The 15,849-nt window shown below is 40.2% G+C and overlaps 1 protein-coding gene across 1 annotated transcript in view; it reads left to right on the top strand.

The window, feature by feature from the left end:
• Positions 1-65: 65 nt before the first annotated feature.
• LOC149276024 (protein tweety homolog 1) overlaps positions 66-15,849 on the top strand; it is a 38,041-nt gene continuing 22,257 nt past the window's right edge. Inside the window, exons 1-2 of the mRNA XM_089504004.1 lie at positions 66-191; positions 11,847-12,019. Of these exons, the coding sequence (XP_089360130.1) occupies positions 66-191; positions 11,847-12,019 (299 nt within the window). The remainder of the gene's footprint in view (positions 192-11,846; positions 12,020-15,849) is intronic.

Genomic DNA, 15,849 nt, shown 5'->3' with positions numbered 1-15,849 from the left:
TTTTTAGTTTTGCTGATTTTTTTTTTATTTCGCTTTTCTTTTATTTGGGGGCTTGCGGAGGTGCGATGAGTACGAGTCACGGATATCAGCCATCGTGGTGGACCTATGCTCTGCACCAGGTCCCGCATACCAATTTCCAGTTTGAAGTTGTAGAAAGCAACTTTGCCCCCCAGGAATGGGACTATCAGCAGGTAAGATGTAAGAGCCCGGCTCGCTCCGATTCGTAGCAGGTGCATTTGAGTCAAAATAATGTATATGTGGTTAAATAATATATATTTATGCCTGGTGCTGGGATATGAAAATTACAGATTTAATCAAGCAGTTTGTAAATTGCTAAATTTTTTAAATTATTCATCAATAGTAAAGCAGAAGGTTTTTATTTTAAATTGTAAAAAATACTTATTACTATTATTAATTAATTAATGGCATTTTTGTTTTGGGTTACTTTTTAATTGCCATCAACTGTCTCAAAATCTATTTCCAATGCGAAATTTGATGAATTCCTTCCATGATGAGGACAATTTGGTAACATTACACTTTTAGGGGCTGTAGACCACCCGACTCTGAAAGTTAATGGTGAATGGCATTAAAATATGCATGAAGACCCTGGAGGTTTTTCATTGCGGTTGATTTTGTTCTGTATTTTTACCGCTTGTGCAAGCAGCGCCGCGGCGGCGAATAAAGCCCACAGGCACTTTCATTTTTGGGGGGTACAAGTGTAACTTTGTGATTATTATAATATCTCTGTATACTTCAGCGCCTACTTTAACTGTTAGCGTACTAATGCTTTGCACACCCCACTAGTAGCGAAAGGGTTGATTGAGCTTTTTGGCCACGGGAAGAACAAGACCGTCTTCATGCAGCGTATAGAGTATCTACAGATGATTAATTATCTTTGTGCCAGAAGCCCTGTACGGATGGCACCATTACAATTTCATTTTCCCGCAGCTGGCTGGACGGGAATTTTGGCCCCAAAGCGGTAATTCCATTTTTTGGGGTTATATAAATACGGTATATATATATTTATTTATTTATTTATATAATATATTCCATTTTAATTCTTGTTTTTTAGAGCAGGGGTAGGCAAAATGTCCGCATTTTAGATACTGTATTTTGGTTTCCGAAGCCTTCCATCAGGAATAGAATTTGTAATGGTCTCTTATGAAATTTGGGCTAATTTCTCACATTGCCCCAATTCCGATCTAGATTACGCATGTGGCCGGGGGATCACCCATCAACCAGCAAGGCCGTCTAAGTCTCTCTGTTCTTTCACTATAGCCACAGGCGCCCCCACGGGTCCCAGACTCTTAGGCGTTCCTCGTTCCTCTACTGAAGAGTCACGCCAGGTCGTTTTAGGGAAACCTTGATGGGCCGTAATATATACTCCTGGAAATCAACACCTTCTATTGATCTAAAAAGTAACCGATCGGGATGGAATGCAACACAATACCTGTAACATGAGAGGCTTCCATACAACTGCAATAAATCACGAGTGTACCGGCCCTATTGTAAACGTGGACATAAAAAGGACATATATATATCTATATATCTATCTATATGGTCCCACGCAATCTTCCCGAAAAGAGAGGAGAGCGCGAGGTGGTGCGGGTTGCAGGTGTGAACGACGTGAACTTTCGGATTGTGTTGTGTTTGAGGTTCTCATTATGAATCATGGAATATGGATAATATCTAAGCAATGCATGTTGGATACATTTATGTTCTTTGCCAGATAACTTGATGGATAAAGCTGTAATTGTATGGAGAACCGTGGCTTCTGCAGATCCTTCTCTTTAGTCTGATGTTTCCAAGGGAGATCTTTCTGGAGCCTCTTGTTTCTGACCGGAGAACTCTTACTGCGTAGGGTCCATAACATTTTAGAGGACGTAGAGCTACCTTCTCCCTCCCTAGTGTATCTCAGATAGGGATGCGGGCCACAACAATGCCATGGTTTCTTGATGTCCCTACTTGAACACAGGTGGAAAAAACGCCTGCCTTGTTAAAACTTTGGAGCACTTGAAGCCATCGATCACTGGCAGGAAAGCTCTCCCATAGACATAATTGGGAACGCTTTCTGCCCATGTGTGTAAGGCAACACTCAGCTGCGTGTATCTTTAATTCACCTGTTCTCAAGGCTGGATATCAGAATCCTGGCCAGTTTTCTTATTCACACAGGATTCCTTCCCTAAAACTAAGGAACAGCTGATTACCAATAACTACTTAAATAGGCTTTTTATATGCTGCAATAGCAACAAAGCCTTTTGACCTATCACTGTCTTCCCTTCTTGTCATATGACCACAGGCTGGATTAGAATGTTCTGATCTTAGTGGTGAAAATGACTGCTATGAGAATCGAACATGGTTGAAAAATATTTTTGGACTTTCAGAAGCAAAAAGGGATAGTAACCCTAGTTTTATGGTAAATCTGTTCTACATTCTTCAAATGCGATTACATTACAGTCTGTCGGGATAGATTGTGTTATTGACGTACTGAAGAGAATGGAGGTCACCAAAGGGCCTGCCGATGCGTATAAAACGTTAACACAGCCTGGATATGATATTTCCATTAGTAATGTACCTTTTTAAAGGTTACAAAAGAATCCCGGATCAAAAGAACCTTAATGTTTCATACGATGTGAAAGAGGAATGAATTGAAGGCTATCGAGTGTTTCAGGGAATCCTGATCGGATTACGCTTCGTTGAAGAGGTAGAAGAATGTACGTGAATGGGAGGCCACACCAGTGGCAGGAACAGGATACCCCACTCTCGCTTAACTGGGAACGTCTATTTCTAACTGGTAAAAAGATTGTTTATCTGCAATTCTGGGAGGCCAGACTCTGTATGCCTCTTACCAGTACTGTATTTAAGCATCAGGTGAACAACCCCAGTGCCAACTTCATTCTCCACAAGGTTAGTGGGCCACCACGAGGTAGTGTTGTCCATTCTTACCTTGGCTTGGCACACAAAGTTACTCCAGCTGGCAGGAGACAGAATGCACGTGTGCCTCTCTGGTCCTCTTTTCAAATCACGGCCAGCGCCATAAGCCTGTTCGAAAATCACAACCTCGTAGGGAAAAGGCTGTCTTTGTTGGCTAAGTGGTGTTTAATGTTTAAGTGGTGCCATCGTTCGGCATGGCCAAGCTATCCATGTTCACCAGTCCATTAACCATAATTAAAACAGGATGGAATGTGCCACTGTCCGCAAAACTTCTACAGGCATTGGCATTCCAGCGGGAGAGAAGAGAAGTAAAGTTGTGCATTATTTGCAGTAACGACCACAGAAACAAGATATTTAGGGGCATTTTGTTTCCGACTTCTTCTAGAGGAAAAAGTGAAGGTTCTGGGGGAGTGATATCTGGACGCTTCCAGGGATGGATGTTGGATAGAATGGTCACGGTGTAGAACGCTCATTAAGGAAAGATGGTTTATGGCATGCACAGGGTCTCCGCAGCTCATCCGTTCTGTAGACCAAGCAGGACCAGCAATGGCAAGGGATGAAGGGTTTATCATACTGCACCTTCCCAGTTCTTATAACATTCTAAGAACCCTAATAACTGAATCTTGTAAAATGTCACTTAAGGTAATACAGAACACTAACAGCAACCTGGGATTAATTGGCCCCAGCGGAGTTTATAATGGCTGATTGTCCTAAGAATCTAGTGAAAAGGTCCTGGTGCCGTACAAGCAAATGAGGTCATCCATTGATTTACTTTTAATCTTTTCTGTTGAGAAGACGAGATGTAAGTCTTAATTTTCAGAAGCACGGCTCTTTGGCACTGTCTGTACTATGTGTCTCTTGTCATCCCGTTGAGAGCGATCAAGATGGCCTGCCATGTCCACCTACTGGTTTGATCACTCCTGTGGAAGTCCAGGATATGTTTGCTAACATTTGATATGTTTTGATATTTGTGACTGTCCTTGTCAACCCCTAGAAAAGCAATCTTGTAATATTGAAGCAGGGTCACCATATTCCCAAATTCTACATTTTTAAGGCCCCTTTCTACGTTTTAAACCCAAGGCATGGTGGAAGCAGGACAGTAAGGGCAACCGATTTAACTCAATGTCAACAAATTTGCATGGTTATTATACTCCCACTCCTCATTAGGTTCTTCCACCCCTTTAGTATCTTCTGGGTTCTGGAATAGAGGTAGAAGAACTTAGAACCTTGGAGTAATGAATTAATTCAACTGGTTTCACCCCACATGGTACTTAAATCTGCTCTTATAATTTATGGCTTTTTATGGCATCATATCCCATAGTTCCATACAACGGGTTTACCCTCATTGGAGAACAAAAAAGCATATACAGTTTTGATTAAAAAACATTAAAGCTTTTTGGTGGCAGGTCCAACCATGTCAAGTTATTGCTCTGTGTATCTTTTCTTCTGCCGGTCCTCTTTTAACTAGAGTCTCGGTTGTAATATTTTAAGGAGATTAAGGATTATCCACTCAATATAGTCTTTGTGTTTCCTAATTGTGTGATCGAAATGCCTCGCGATGGAAACAAGAAACAAATTCAGTTCAAGGTTGTAAAGATTTGGATAAGTGGATAAGTTTCATTTGTTTTCCTAAAGATAAAACGAAATACACGGGGCTTACAAAGATGGCGCGGGCGAGGAGGGGGGAGGGGGGCGCGATACGCGGGAGTGAAGAAGAGAGACGTTATAGAGTTTAATTTCAAGGTTGGCTTAACAGGAAGAGCCCAGTGAATTTTCCAATTTCTCTGCCTCAATCAGATTTCCGCCCGATCTTCGAGGAATAGAAATTTTATGCATTAACGTTATCGGGACACCGGCGGCATAGTAACATCCAGCGGCAGCTGCGTTCATAATAAACAAGGACTTTAGTCCTAATAGAGTAAGTAGCCGAAAAAAGAGGCTGGGGTGGAGGATAGTAATTGTATAATATGTTGTGCCCATTATCCAGATGGGAAGGAATAAACACTCGCTGAAGTCCAGCGGAAGAAGAATTACGAGATAAAGTACCAGCTGGGCATAGATTAATAGAAAATATTCTGACCACATCGCACATTTTGTGACCTTCCGAAGGACATCAGGTTTAACACCATAGAACAGGGTTTTGGTTTTTGTGGCCCAGTTGGATCACGCGCTACTTAAAGGCATACAGGGGGCAGGAGTTCCCGTTAAACATTACATTACAGTTATATAGCGCCAGCAGATTCCATTGCGCTTACAATCAGTGGGATGATTTAAAGTCAATAACAAATGGGTACAAAAGGAGAAGAGGGCCCTGCCCCCGGGAGCTTGCAATCTAGTCTCTTGTAGTACTAAACCTCTATTCAGTTGTTTAGAGAATTCGCTACCCTGGGTTAGGCCAAAGGCAGCGCTGAAGATAAGTAGGCGACTGCCATTATTCAGATATAACTTCTTGTATAGACATTTGCTAATGAATTCGCTTGCATAATGTGTTATTTTTACCTGCATTGTTCTCTGCTTATTTTTCTGATGGCAGCTCCACTTTAAAGTCAAAATTAATTTAGGTCTAACGTAAGCAATAGTCGTCTTAGTTATTACTTAGTATAATTCTAGTATATACACTATATGGACAAAAGTATTGGGCCACCTGACCATTACACCAACAGGGACTTTGATGACATCACATTCTAAATACATAGACATTAATATGAAGTTGGTGCCCCCTTTACAGCTTCCACTCTTCTGGGAAGGCTTTCCACAAGATTTTGGGGAGTTTCTGTGGGAATCGTTGCCCATTCATCCAGTAGAGCGTTTGTGAGGTCAGGCGCTGATGTTGGAGGAGAAGGTCTGGCTCACAATCTCCGTTCCAGTTCATCTCAAAGGTGTTCGATGGGGTTGAGGTCAGTTCTTCCAAACCAAACCCATCAAACCATGTCTTTATGGACCTTGCAACTTCATATTAATGTCTATATACTGAGAATGTGATGTCATCAAAGTCCCTGTTGGTGTCCCAATACTTTTGTCCATATAGTATATATAGCCTTCTCGAACATCCATATTCATCATTTATAAAAATGGTGTCTCAAATATTTTTTGCATATGGCGCCTAAAAACATGAAGGCACCCCTGGAATGAACTCTCCTTCTCCATCTGTTGCTTCTTTATATGAGACTGAAGCTGTTCAGAAGCTCACAAACACGGATTTAACACGCTAAGCCTAAACCAAATTCTAGGATTTTCTGTAATCATCTTTTTCCCCCAGGAAACAGATGGCAAACTGCCAGGTTAACTCCGTACTAGATGTATTAACCCCATGAGGGCCAGTTCTCGGTAATGTGGTCAGTGTCTTGATCACTCAACAGGTTCAAAGCTTGTGATAGCCACTAATTGTGTTCAGTATAATGACCGGCGGGTCCCTTTATAGGAGTCAGACCCATCCCATGGCAAGATCAGTATCGGCAGATACTAAGTTCAGCTACGTAGACTTTCAGTTTACTGTCTACCAAGTTGCATTTAGGGAATGCTCCAAAGTATGTTCATGTAACTTATTTGGACCCAGATCCCTCTGTCCCTTTCTTTCCTCCCCCCAGCAGGCTTACTAAATAAACTCTCTAAAACTAAACTGAGATCTTTCTCTTCTTGTTCTGAAGGATCTTACTTCTTAGTGCATTGTTACCATTCCATACGCTATATGGTGAATTCGAAACAATGCGACTCAATGCCTTTAGCAGTACCCCTGGGAACCCTTGGTACATCTGACCTTGAGTTCTGCATTCATCCTCCCTATAATTTTGGTGTCTCTTCCCACCAGTATGCTCTATAGTCTGGCTTTCCCCGTGGTTGTCCTTCCTGCTCTCCCCACCCCTCACTGTCTTCCATTCTCTGATCCCAGTGATGTTTATTTTGCAGTTTGTTCGCCTCAGCCCCCCCACCCCCCAATTTCCCACACTTCGGGTCTCTATCTCACTCCCCCTGCCATTATTTCGCCTTTGCCCCCCCCCCCAAGTCAAACTCCTGCTGTCTGCGAGTCTCTTTCTTTCTTCCCATGCCAGTTGTCTGTCTGGCTTCTCCGCTGTATTCAGCTAGCGGGGTATTATTACTCACACATGAAAAGTTTAGCACCGTCACTAAAGCAACATGGAGTATTTGGAAATGTATTTAAAAATGTAACAGAGCAGATTGTCTCCGCATACAAAAACCCTGGATTCTGTATTTCAATAAATGTCTACAGCCGCAAATCCCTTTGTTAGATTCAAGACATATTATGGCACAAAAAAAGGCAAAATAGAGAAGAAATACAAATTTTTTTTGTGCTTTACTTGACATGAAGTTCTTCTTTTAATGTTATCATTATTCTAACACACTCCGACTTGGGAACATTATCATTTAAGCAAAACATGTCATTGTTTAGTGTGATAAAATACCATTTATAATTTGCCACATTAGGATGGCCAAGTTGGGCACAAAATCTGGTTCCGAGTGATTACGGCTTTGTCTGGTCTTCATTGTATTTCTAATTATTGAGGTCCAGTTTTTTGTACTTCTTTCACTGTTTTGGAAGTTTAAACATTATGTAAATTGTAAAAGAAGAAAGACAAAAGCAAATCCCAAACAGGAATATTAGAGAGAGGCAGTGAGAGGGACCATCCGTGGTAATAAAACTTCACCGTTATTCCTGAATTCAAGTTAAAAATTAAAAATAATAAATTCCTCCATGACACAGGACAAAAACCACAAAAAAATAAGTCCTCAATAGAGCGTGTTCATCCATATTGTTGGTATGGGAATTCATTATTTTGAATTTTTTTACTTGAATTCAGAAATAAAGGTGAAGTTTTAGGACCATGGATGGTCCCTCTCCCTGTCTCCATCTGTAGCAGGTAATACACTTACATGACTTTTTGGGATTTAAATGATGGCTTGAGGCAGCGTACCCAGGAGACAACGACTATTTTTACGGAGTTACTACACTCTATGGAATACTTAATTAGTAATAGAACTGAGAAAAACAATATATATATAACATATAAGTCGCGTTATCTGCCGCAACAAAATTATTCAGTGATGTCGGTGGTCAGAAACTGGGGAAGCAGGTATAAAATCTTGCCTTTTCCACAGTAACTCCCATTGATGAGTCCATTATATTTTGCAACAATGGCATCCAGAGGCGAACAGTCTCTACTCTGTCTGACTCTTGATATTCTTAAATATCTTCCAAACAGGAAATTCTATTTGACCAAAATGGCCTCCTTCAAAGGCCATTCATGAAGCAGGGTTGACTTTTAACTGCTTAATATTCTTCATCTCTATCCTTTCATGTATGGACGTTATAGGCGAGGCCTGACGTTATTCTCCTCCTACTATCCTTCTCATAAAGGGGTCTTTTCACCCTTAAATTTGTTGATGTTTGTATCTTCTTAGCTGATCAAGTATGTCTGTGGTTTCCATTTTTTCCCCCAATTGATCTTCTGTCATGTCAGCGGTTTCATCTTAAAGTCCGTTTGAAGTTCCTGCCCTTCTTCATTACTGTAATTGCATTGATGTTACCATGAAGGTCCGCATTCACTTCCTCCTTGACCCTAAAAGAACTTGTGTGCATCACCAAAGCCATTGTAAAACCGAGATGGATTTACTAGTATTTTGTAACAAGGAAGATGTTTATGTTGACGGGAAAAGGAATTCACGCGGTTATAGGAGATCTGGAAAGCAAAGCGCAAAACCATCATCGCAACTTCCATCTCAAGGGGATATTAGATAAGGTGTTATCAAACCCTTTAGACTACCTAAGCTGACACGTTGACTCCTATAATCAAGGATTTACAAAAATAATCATCTATGGATATTTCTTCTGTAAAACATTTGGGATAACCCTAAAATCTGGACTGCACACAGGGATTAGAGACTAGTTCATAAACCGCTAGGCTTTAAGTAGCCTTGGAACGTTTCCCTAAAATAGAGGTGCATTAGAGTCCGATTAGTTGATGGGTCAATCAGAGTCCATGGCCGGCTCGATGATTTTCTCCACCTGTTCTAATTAGAAAGACAATTATCTTACGTCTTATGTCCGACTTTTACTACCATCCCGGTCTAAATGTACAACCTAGCCAAGAATGTAAAGCTATACAATCATTCTGAGGCTCTACTGGATTTGAGATGAGATCTGTTGGATTTTGAGAGATTTCCGTACCATTCCTCTGGTTAAAAAGTTATCACTTATCAATAAAGTAATCTTGTTAGAGCTGCAGCCCCGGTAGGAAGGTCAACATATAATCAATATGATTGATAGTGTATTGGACTAGTAGCAAAGGAATTGTCTTAGTGAAAGTCTACTCATGTCAGTGGGGTAAAAAATGCATTGTAGAAATAATCTTCTGTATCACTTCAGTGGGTTAAATGTTCTGAGGAGCTCCATTTATCAGCGTCAAGCTCGGTGTGTGTTTAGCCACCATGAGTTCATGGAGATTTCAGGAAATGCCTTATTACCTATGCATAACGCAGGACCACCCGCTTCTTCGGACAAGAGACATTCCTTGGGACTGTTCCTCCATAATGCATAGTGAAGACTTACTGTATGTTTAATGAAAACATGCTCTAGAAGTGTCTTGATGACCACAGCCATCAACGTTGTAGGATAATGAAGAGACATTCTGGTTCTATATTCATTGAAAACGTAATTAAGTGTTATGGGTCTCCACCAGCTGCACGGCGAGAGAGAGTTGTTTGTTAGCCATCCTACGTCGATCAACAATATTGGAACAAGTCACCCAATGGCATTTTAATTAACTGCTGTTTTGTCCTGGTGGCCGTAATCCAGATAATTTCTAAATTGACCTGAAGGTACTGGCCTCCAGGGTAGCGGTGAAAATGACTACTTTATTTTATTGGGAATTATAGGGAAATGTGAAATAATGAATAATTAAAAAGACGGGTTTTTAACCAGATTTAGAACCGTGCAAATCACGTGTCCTGCTGGCACTCACTATCAGGATGACTTTCCCTGGTGATTCAGTAGCTGACCTTTCTGCTGTCTTCTAACAAAGTATTCTAGGAATCCCACAAGAATTATACGCCAATTTTGGCTCACTGACAATGAGCATTTCTCACTGCTGATGTATAACTCTGTGGTTTCTACAATAGTGAGTGATTATTTTGGTTTTCCTGCTCATTGACTTGGCATTTTAGTCCTCAAGTAGTCATCAAAACACCACTGCCAAGATGTCTCTGTGTCTGACGGAGTACAGTATTATCAAACCCAGTTTTTCTTTCCTTTTTTGTGGAGAGGTTGAAGTTGGAAAATGCCAGATTTCATACTAATTTGTGCTTAACAAAAAAAAAAGGTTTTAGATTAGTTATTCAATAAATACACATATTCTGAAAATGTTATAGCTTAGGCCTTGATGGACATCCTCGGACCATTCACAGCAACCTACAAAACCTTATTTCAGAAACTAATGGTGTTGAGAAGACCTTCCTTCTAGCAATATTTCTTGGACACAATGTCTATATATTGTTTGGACTTTGCTCAAAGAATCCATTACTAGGTGTACTGCGGGAAAAGGGGTATTGGGGATTTACATTGCACTAAATGAATAGGTTGGCCCATAATACTAAATATTGATATTGCGAGGTGACATATGATTAACCATTCAGCTGGAAAGCTCCCAGAAGTGCTCAAAGAGACGTGTAAACATTGAATTGCTAATCCAAGGAGGCACGATTAAGCCATGTTCAACGAAACCATAAATGATGGCGAGAGGTCACGGCCGACGAAGCGAGCAGCACAAAGAAACCAAGTCTCAGGTGGCAGAAATCAAGCCGGGAAAGTCTTTACTTATTGATATTTTTGTATTTCTTCATCTCCGACGGTGTCTAATCTGATTACCCACGGCTCAGGTTTCTCTCCTATTTATTGTCTTTAAGATGCTTGTCTTGCAAGCTGATTTCTAAAGATTCCATTGCACAAAAAGGATAAATATAAAGACAATAAGAAAGGCTTTGTGATCCTGCTGCTTTGCTAGATGAGGGCCGTTCCTTCAGTTTAAATACCACCATTGACACCTGGTCTTCATCTACATTCCTCAATGGAACGTTAAGCTACTTTCAGCCCTCATAGGGTAACATTGAGTGTAAATATATTTGGCATAAGAGGATAGAACGGTGGTCACCTCTTCTTCATGGTCCTTCATGCAACATGTGTGTTGCCTTCCTTAATTAAACTGTCGGGCAATGTGAAGGTCCTCTCATGACATGGTGGAAAACCATGGAGGAACGGTCACAATATGCCGTCATTTCTAGAGAACCATGTATCACTAGAGCGGGGAAATTAGAAATTATTTAGTCGATTTATTGTATAAACTTAAATGGTCCTAATAATATGATTAATTACGGGCTTTCTTTTGCCCTGAAGAATCTTTTTAAATAGATATCATTTGGCAAAAAATTTGCTTCAAAGGATAGATTTTAAACCTAATGATAGATCGAGCTATCTCTGTATAACGCGGTGAGAATCATTTAAAACATTCCGGAATATCATCAGGACGGGGGAAGAAAATAATTAAAAATAATTAATTGAAAAACTAGAAAAGACCACTTTCAAAGAAACACTGTAACGAGATTCGAGGAGGTTTCGTTTTCTCACCTTAATGTGCAAATTGAAACACAAAGGGGGAAAAAAAAAAGCGTTAAAAGAAAGATCGTTGTGCGAATTGCTGTCTATTTCTGTTTTTTCCCACTGTCGTTAAACAAAGTTTGAAAAAAAAAAACCTTTTTGATGTTGAAAAAAACACTTTGTATTATTAACGTTTTATTCCTTTTATTGTCCAATCCTAGGACAATTGTTTCTATATTGATAAACATTCCAATTTCTACTCTCTCACGTTTTTTTTTGTTTTTGTTTTTTTTTTTTAACTCTTTAGGCTCTTCTGTTTTTAGCCGGCATTGCTGGACTATGCCTGGCCATCAGCCTTGTGTTAATCTGCGTGTATTTAATACGATTCTGCTGCTGCGTCTCCCAGGATGACGAGGACTCTAAGAGCCGCCGGGCCTGCTGCGTTACCTGGAGTTGTGTGGCCGCTGTCATCATTTGCTGGTAAGGAGGGTAACACATATATAAAACCAAGGGGTAGAGCGGACCCAGGACTGATCCCAAAAGCCGGGAAAGTTATGTTTCATTGTTTAAACTTATTAGAGGTGTGTTAATAACATTATATTGGCTCACAATGCAAGCTACGTGCCCTTATAGCACCAGACCCCTATAGTGCTGTTCCATCAAGGTCTTCACATAGCTTTATGTTGTTGAGATAATTCAGTATGGAATTTCTCTACAGTCACGTAGCCCGCACTGTTTCAAGTGTCTAAACTGAGACACCGGTGTTAGCGTGCGTAGCTGAAGGAGTGAGATGTAAACGCAGAGAGCGCTATTGATTTGAAATCAGGCCGGACACTTGGGAGGTATGCAGACTCCTTACTTGACACTTTGGATTTGATCTTCTCAACTACAAATAAATTCTCTGTTTTCAAATAATTTGTTTATAGGCTTTGAGAAGTTCCGAGCGTTCTTTGTTAGGATCTTATACCCATACCTGCGAAACGATCAGTTTTGGAGCCGAGGCTCTAGAAATCAGAGCTGATTACCTTTTAATCTCTAGGCAGGGTGGGATGGTGTCTGACCTTGTCCGTTCTCCGAGAATGGGGGTGTTAATACCATTACTAAAATAGGTTATGTTATCTTCTGCGGGACTTTTTTTTATAATATTATTTATCATTTTTTCCTCTATTCCTGACTATTTTGTCCATTCATCGTTCATGTATGGGGAGGGCAGTCAGATGACCGGTCCCTTTTTGTCTTGCCCCCTCTCCACCTATCACCCATTGCCGAACGCACAGCCGTCCGATCCACAAGGCTTTGTTTGTTCCGCTGGCTCTGGGTGGCACAGCAGCAGCTTCGGTTCTCTCTTCCCAGCTGCGACAACAATACATATCTTGTTCTTGCCCATTTGCTTTGCAGATCAGTGAAAGAAACCGCTTCCTTCTTAATTTTTATTCCCAGTGTCGTACCACTGGTTCTCATGGTCTGAAGCTTGTCATTTTTTTTTTAATGGTTTTAATGGTATTCTAATATATTGTATGATATATTTTACAAATATATTATTATTATTATTATTATTATTATTATTGTTTTATATAGTGCCATCATATTCTGCAGGAACATTTTGCTTCATGGCTATGTTAAAAGCTTATAAGTATACTTTTGTATGGTCAGCGAGTTACCATCAAGTATATATCGTTTCAAATCAATTAATTTTATTAAATATGGAAAGGTCATACATTTTGGATTAAGTGTTGCCGTGAAATTGTAAAAAAAAAAAAATGCCAAAAATTCTCAGCTGTTCGGAGGGTAAAAAGTTACGGACAGAGAACGGGAACAGAGTACGCCTCGTTTAACGCAAGAAGGGAATATAATTTGACACGTATTAATGCACTTCTACAAATACAAATCCATTACTTTCTATTACCTATACGAAGTAGGTTATACAGACACGAGTATGAGAAATGCACTTAAGAATATAGAGTGGCTATACATTATAGATACCCGAGCAGCCACGCTTTCCTCTCGACACGCACATTTTGAATTAAATTGCCAGTTTAGTGTCCCACACAGCCCCACCGATGATTAATGCATATAAAAGTACATTGCACTTCGGCCCGAATGCATCTCCAACAAGCGGCAGCCAAAAAAGGCACAGCCTCGCTCGCTACCGCCACCAAAAATGGTCCGCCACGGCATTTCTGTATCGATGAAAATTACTCACATGCCCCAAAAAGAACAAAAATGTGCCCAAGAACATGTGAAACTTGTACCAGTCACCTCTTGCTGACCCAGATTGGATTGAGATTATTCATAGACCAGACGTACATTTTATATACATAACATGATGTGACGGAGCGCAGAGCACAAACATCCACAGCTCCACCGAGGATCTACAGGCACGTCATCAGAAACACATTTGTAGAGCCAACAAGTATCTACACAATAGTCTGTAACATATTATAAAGAAGCAATGGAAGGTCTTATCCCAAACATGAGGCTTCTTCCTTAAAATAGCTACAACCGAGCCAATGGTCCTCGGGTTCGTCTTGAGTCGTTTCCCTGTACGACTTATTCTGCATATACATATTTTTGCCCCTCGTCTTTTCTATTATTAGACCCTCATTGCAATAGTTTGAGGTTAAGGTCAAGAGAAATATGGCGCTGACTACTCATACGAGGATATTCTCATATAGTGGAGACAGGAGCCCAGCCTGCTGCAGAAACAAGAGGCTTCATTCAAATGGGACCGACATATTCACAAAGTCATACAAAGGGTTCTGTGTCCGATACGGCTACAAAAATACAAAACAGAGGGGTGATATAGGCTGGGGCAGAATTGGATTAAACAAAGCTAAAGGGAATGAAAAGAAAAAAACTCGAGTCACATTTTGAAATGTTGCATTGTCCTGGATAGCGTTTAATCCCTTTTACTCTCCCAGTACAGACGCTATTTTTATAATGGGGCTTTTCCTAGCCCCCCCCCCCACACACACTTATTCTGGTCTCATATAAACTACGGCTCTGAAATTGCTCTGCTGAAGTTAGACTTTAAGCAAATGTATAGGTCAAAGAATACTGTTCATTTATCAAAACATTTTCTTCCTGCCAATAAAGCCGTTTTATAATGAGATTGACTCATGGAGCGTAGAGTGCACAAAATGCATCAATATTTGTATCAGCAAATCGTGTGCGGCTACTAATCACTTATCTATACCATTCTGTAAAAAAAACAAGAATGTATATACCCTGTGTATATAAATGTCAAAATATCTGGCTATTAAATAAAGATCTAGACAGTTGGTAAGTATATATATATCTGCCTATTAAATAAGTAAGTATATATACTTACTAACTGTCTCGATATTATTGATAGATCTTAAATGTCTGTGATTTATTAGCCAAATATTTTGACCACTGGCCACATACTCTTGCTGTTGGACAAGGATTATTGTAAGGATTACAGTTTACCCTCTAGATTGTAAACTTGTGAGGCGGGCTGTCTTTACCTCATGTATCGGTTCATCTTAGTCTCTCAGTTCTAGTTTTGACCCTTTGAATGTAGGGACTGTAGGAAGCGCTGCGGGAGTTGTTGGCGCTATATAAATAAAAGGTAATAAAAGGTAACAGTACCCTGTAGACACATTTCACCTGTCTGGGGTTCTGAAAGAACAGCTCCTGTATTTATCCTACTGCCTCTCCTGTCCCAGGTTCTCCGAACTCCACAGTCTTGTTAAGCGAGTGAATGAGTTCGTACGGGGTAGAGACCGTATTCGATTCTAGAACGGAGTTCACTTCCGAAAGAAGCTACTTATTATTTAGTCTGATTCCCTGATAGGTCTTCTGGAAAAATTGACACATCCGCTGCCTGTACCCACAAGTTAACCAGAATAATATACTGTATATACAGAAACATTTAATTTGCCGGCAGATCGGCCCCATCCGGCCCCCGTCTAGTCTGCCCGTTTCTCCTGCTGTAAAGACTCAAACCTTAATCAGTTGTTGGTCTCGTCTTAGATTCAGGAGCCGTATGTCTGTCCCATGCATGGTTAAATTCCCTCGCTGTATAAATTACAATGTATAGGGTAGAGATCTCATACAGTTCTATATGGAAAGATAAAAGCTGGGGGCCTAAAAATAGTATTTTAAAATAAAGAAAAAATATTTGTTGATCAAATATATAAATCAGACATTTAGAGCTATTTTTTTTAATATAATGGTTGATGTTCTGTTCTCATAAATATTTTATGTCAAAGTTCTAAGCGTCGTTTAAAATAAACAAACAAAAAACAGTTCTGCATATGTTTTGATCTATACATCTGCTAATAATT

This window comes from Sceloporus occidentalis, unplaced genomic scaffold (genome assembly GCF_023333645.1).
Source record: "Sceloporus occidentalis isolate IW3139 unplaced genomic scaffold, rSceOcc1.0.p SCAF_252, whole genome shotgun sequence".
Lineage (NCBI taxonomy): Eukaryota > Metazoa > Chordata > Lepidosauria > Squamata > Phrynosomatidae > Sceloporus > Sceloporus occidentalis.
Note: the sequence above shows the minus strand (reverse complement) of the source record. Positions and strands in the feature narration are given on the sequence as shown.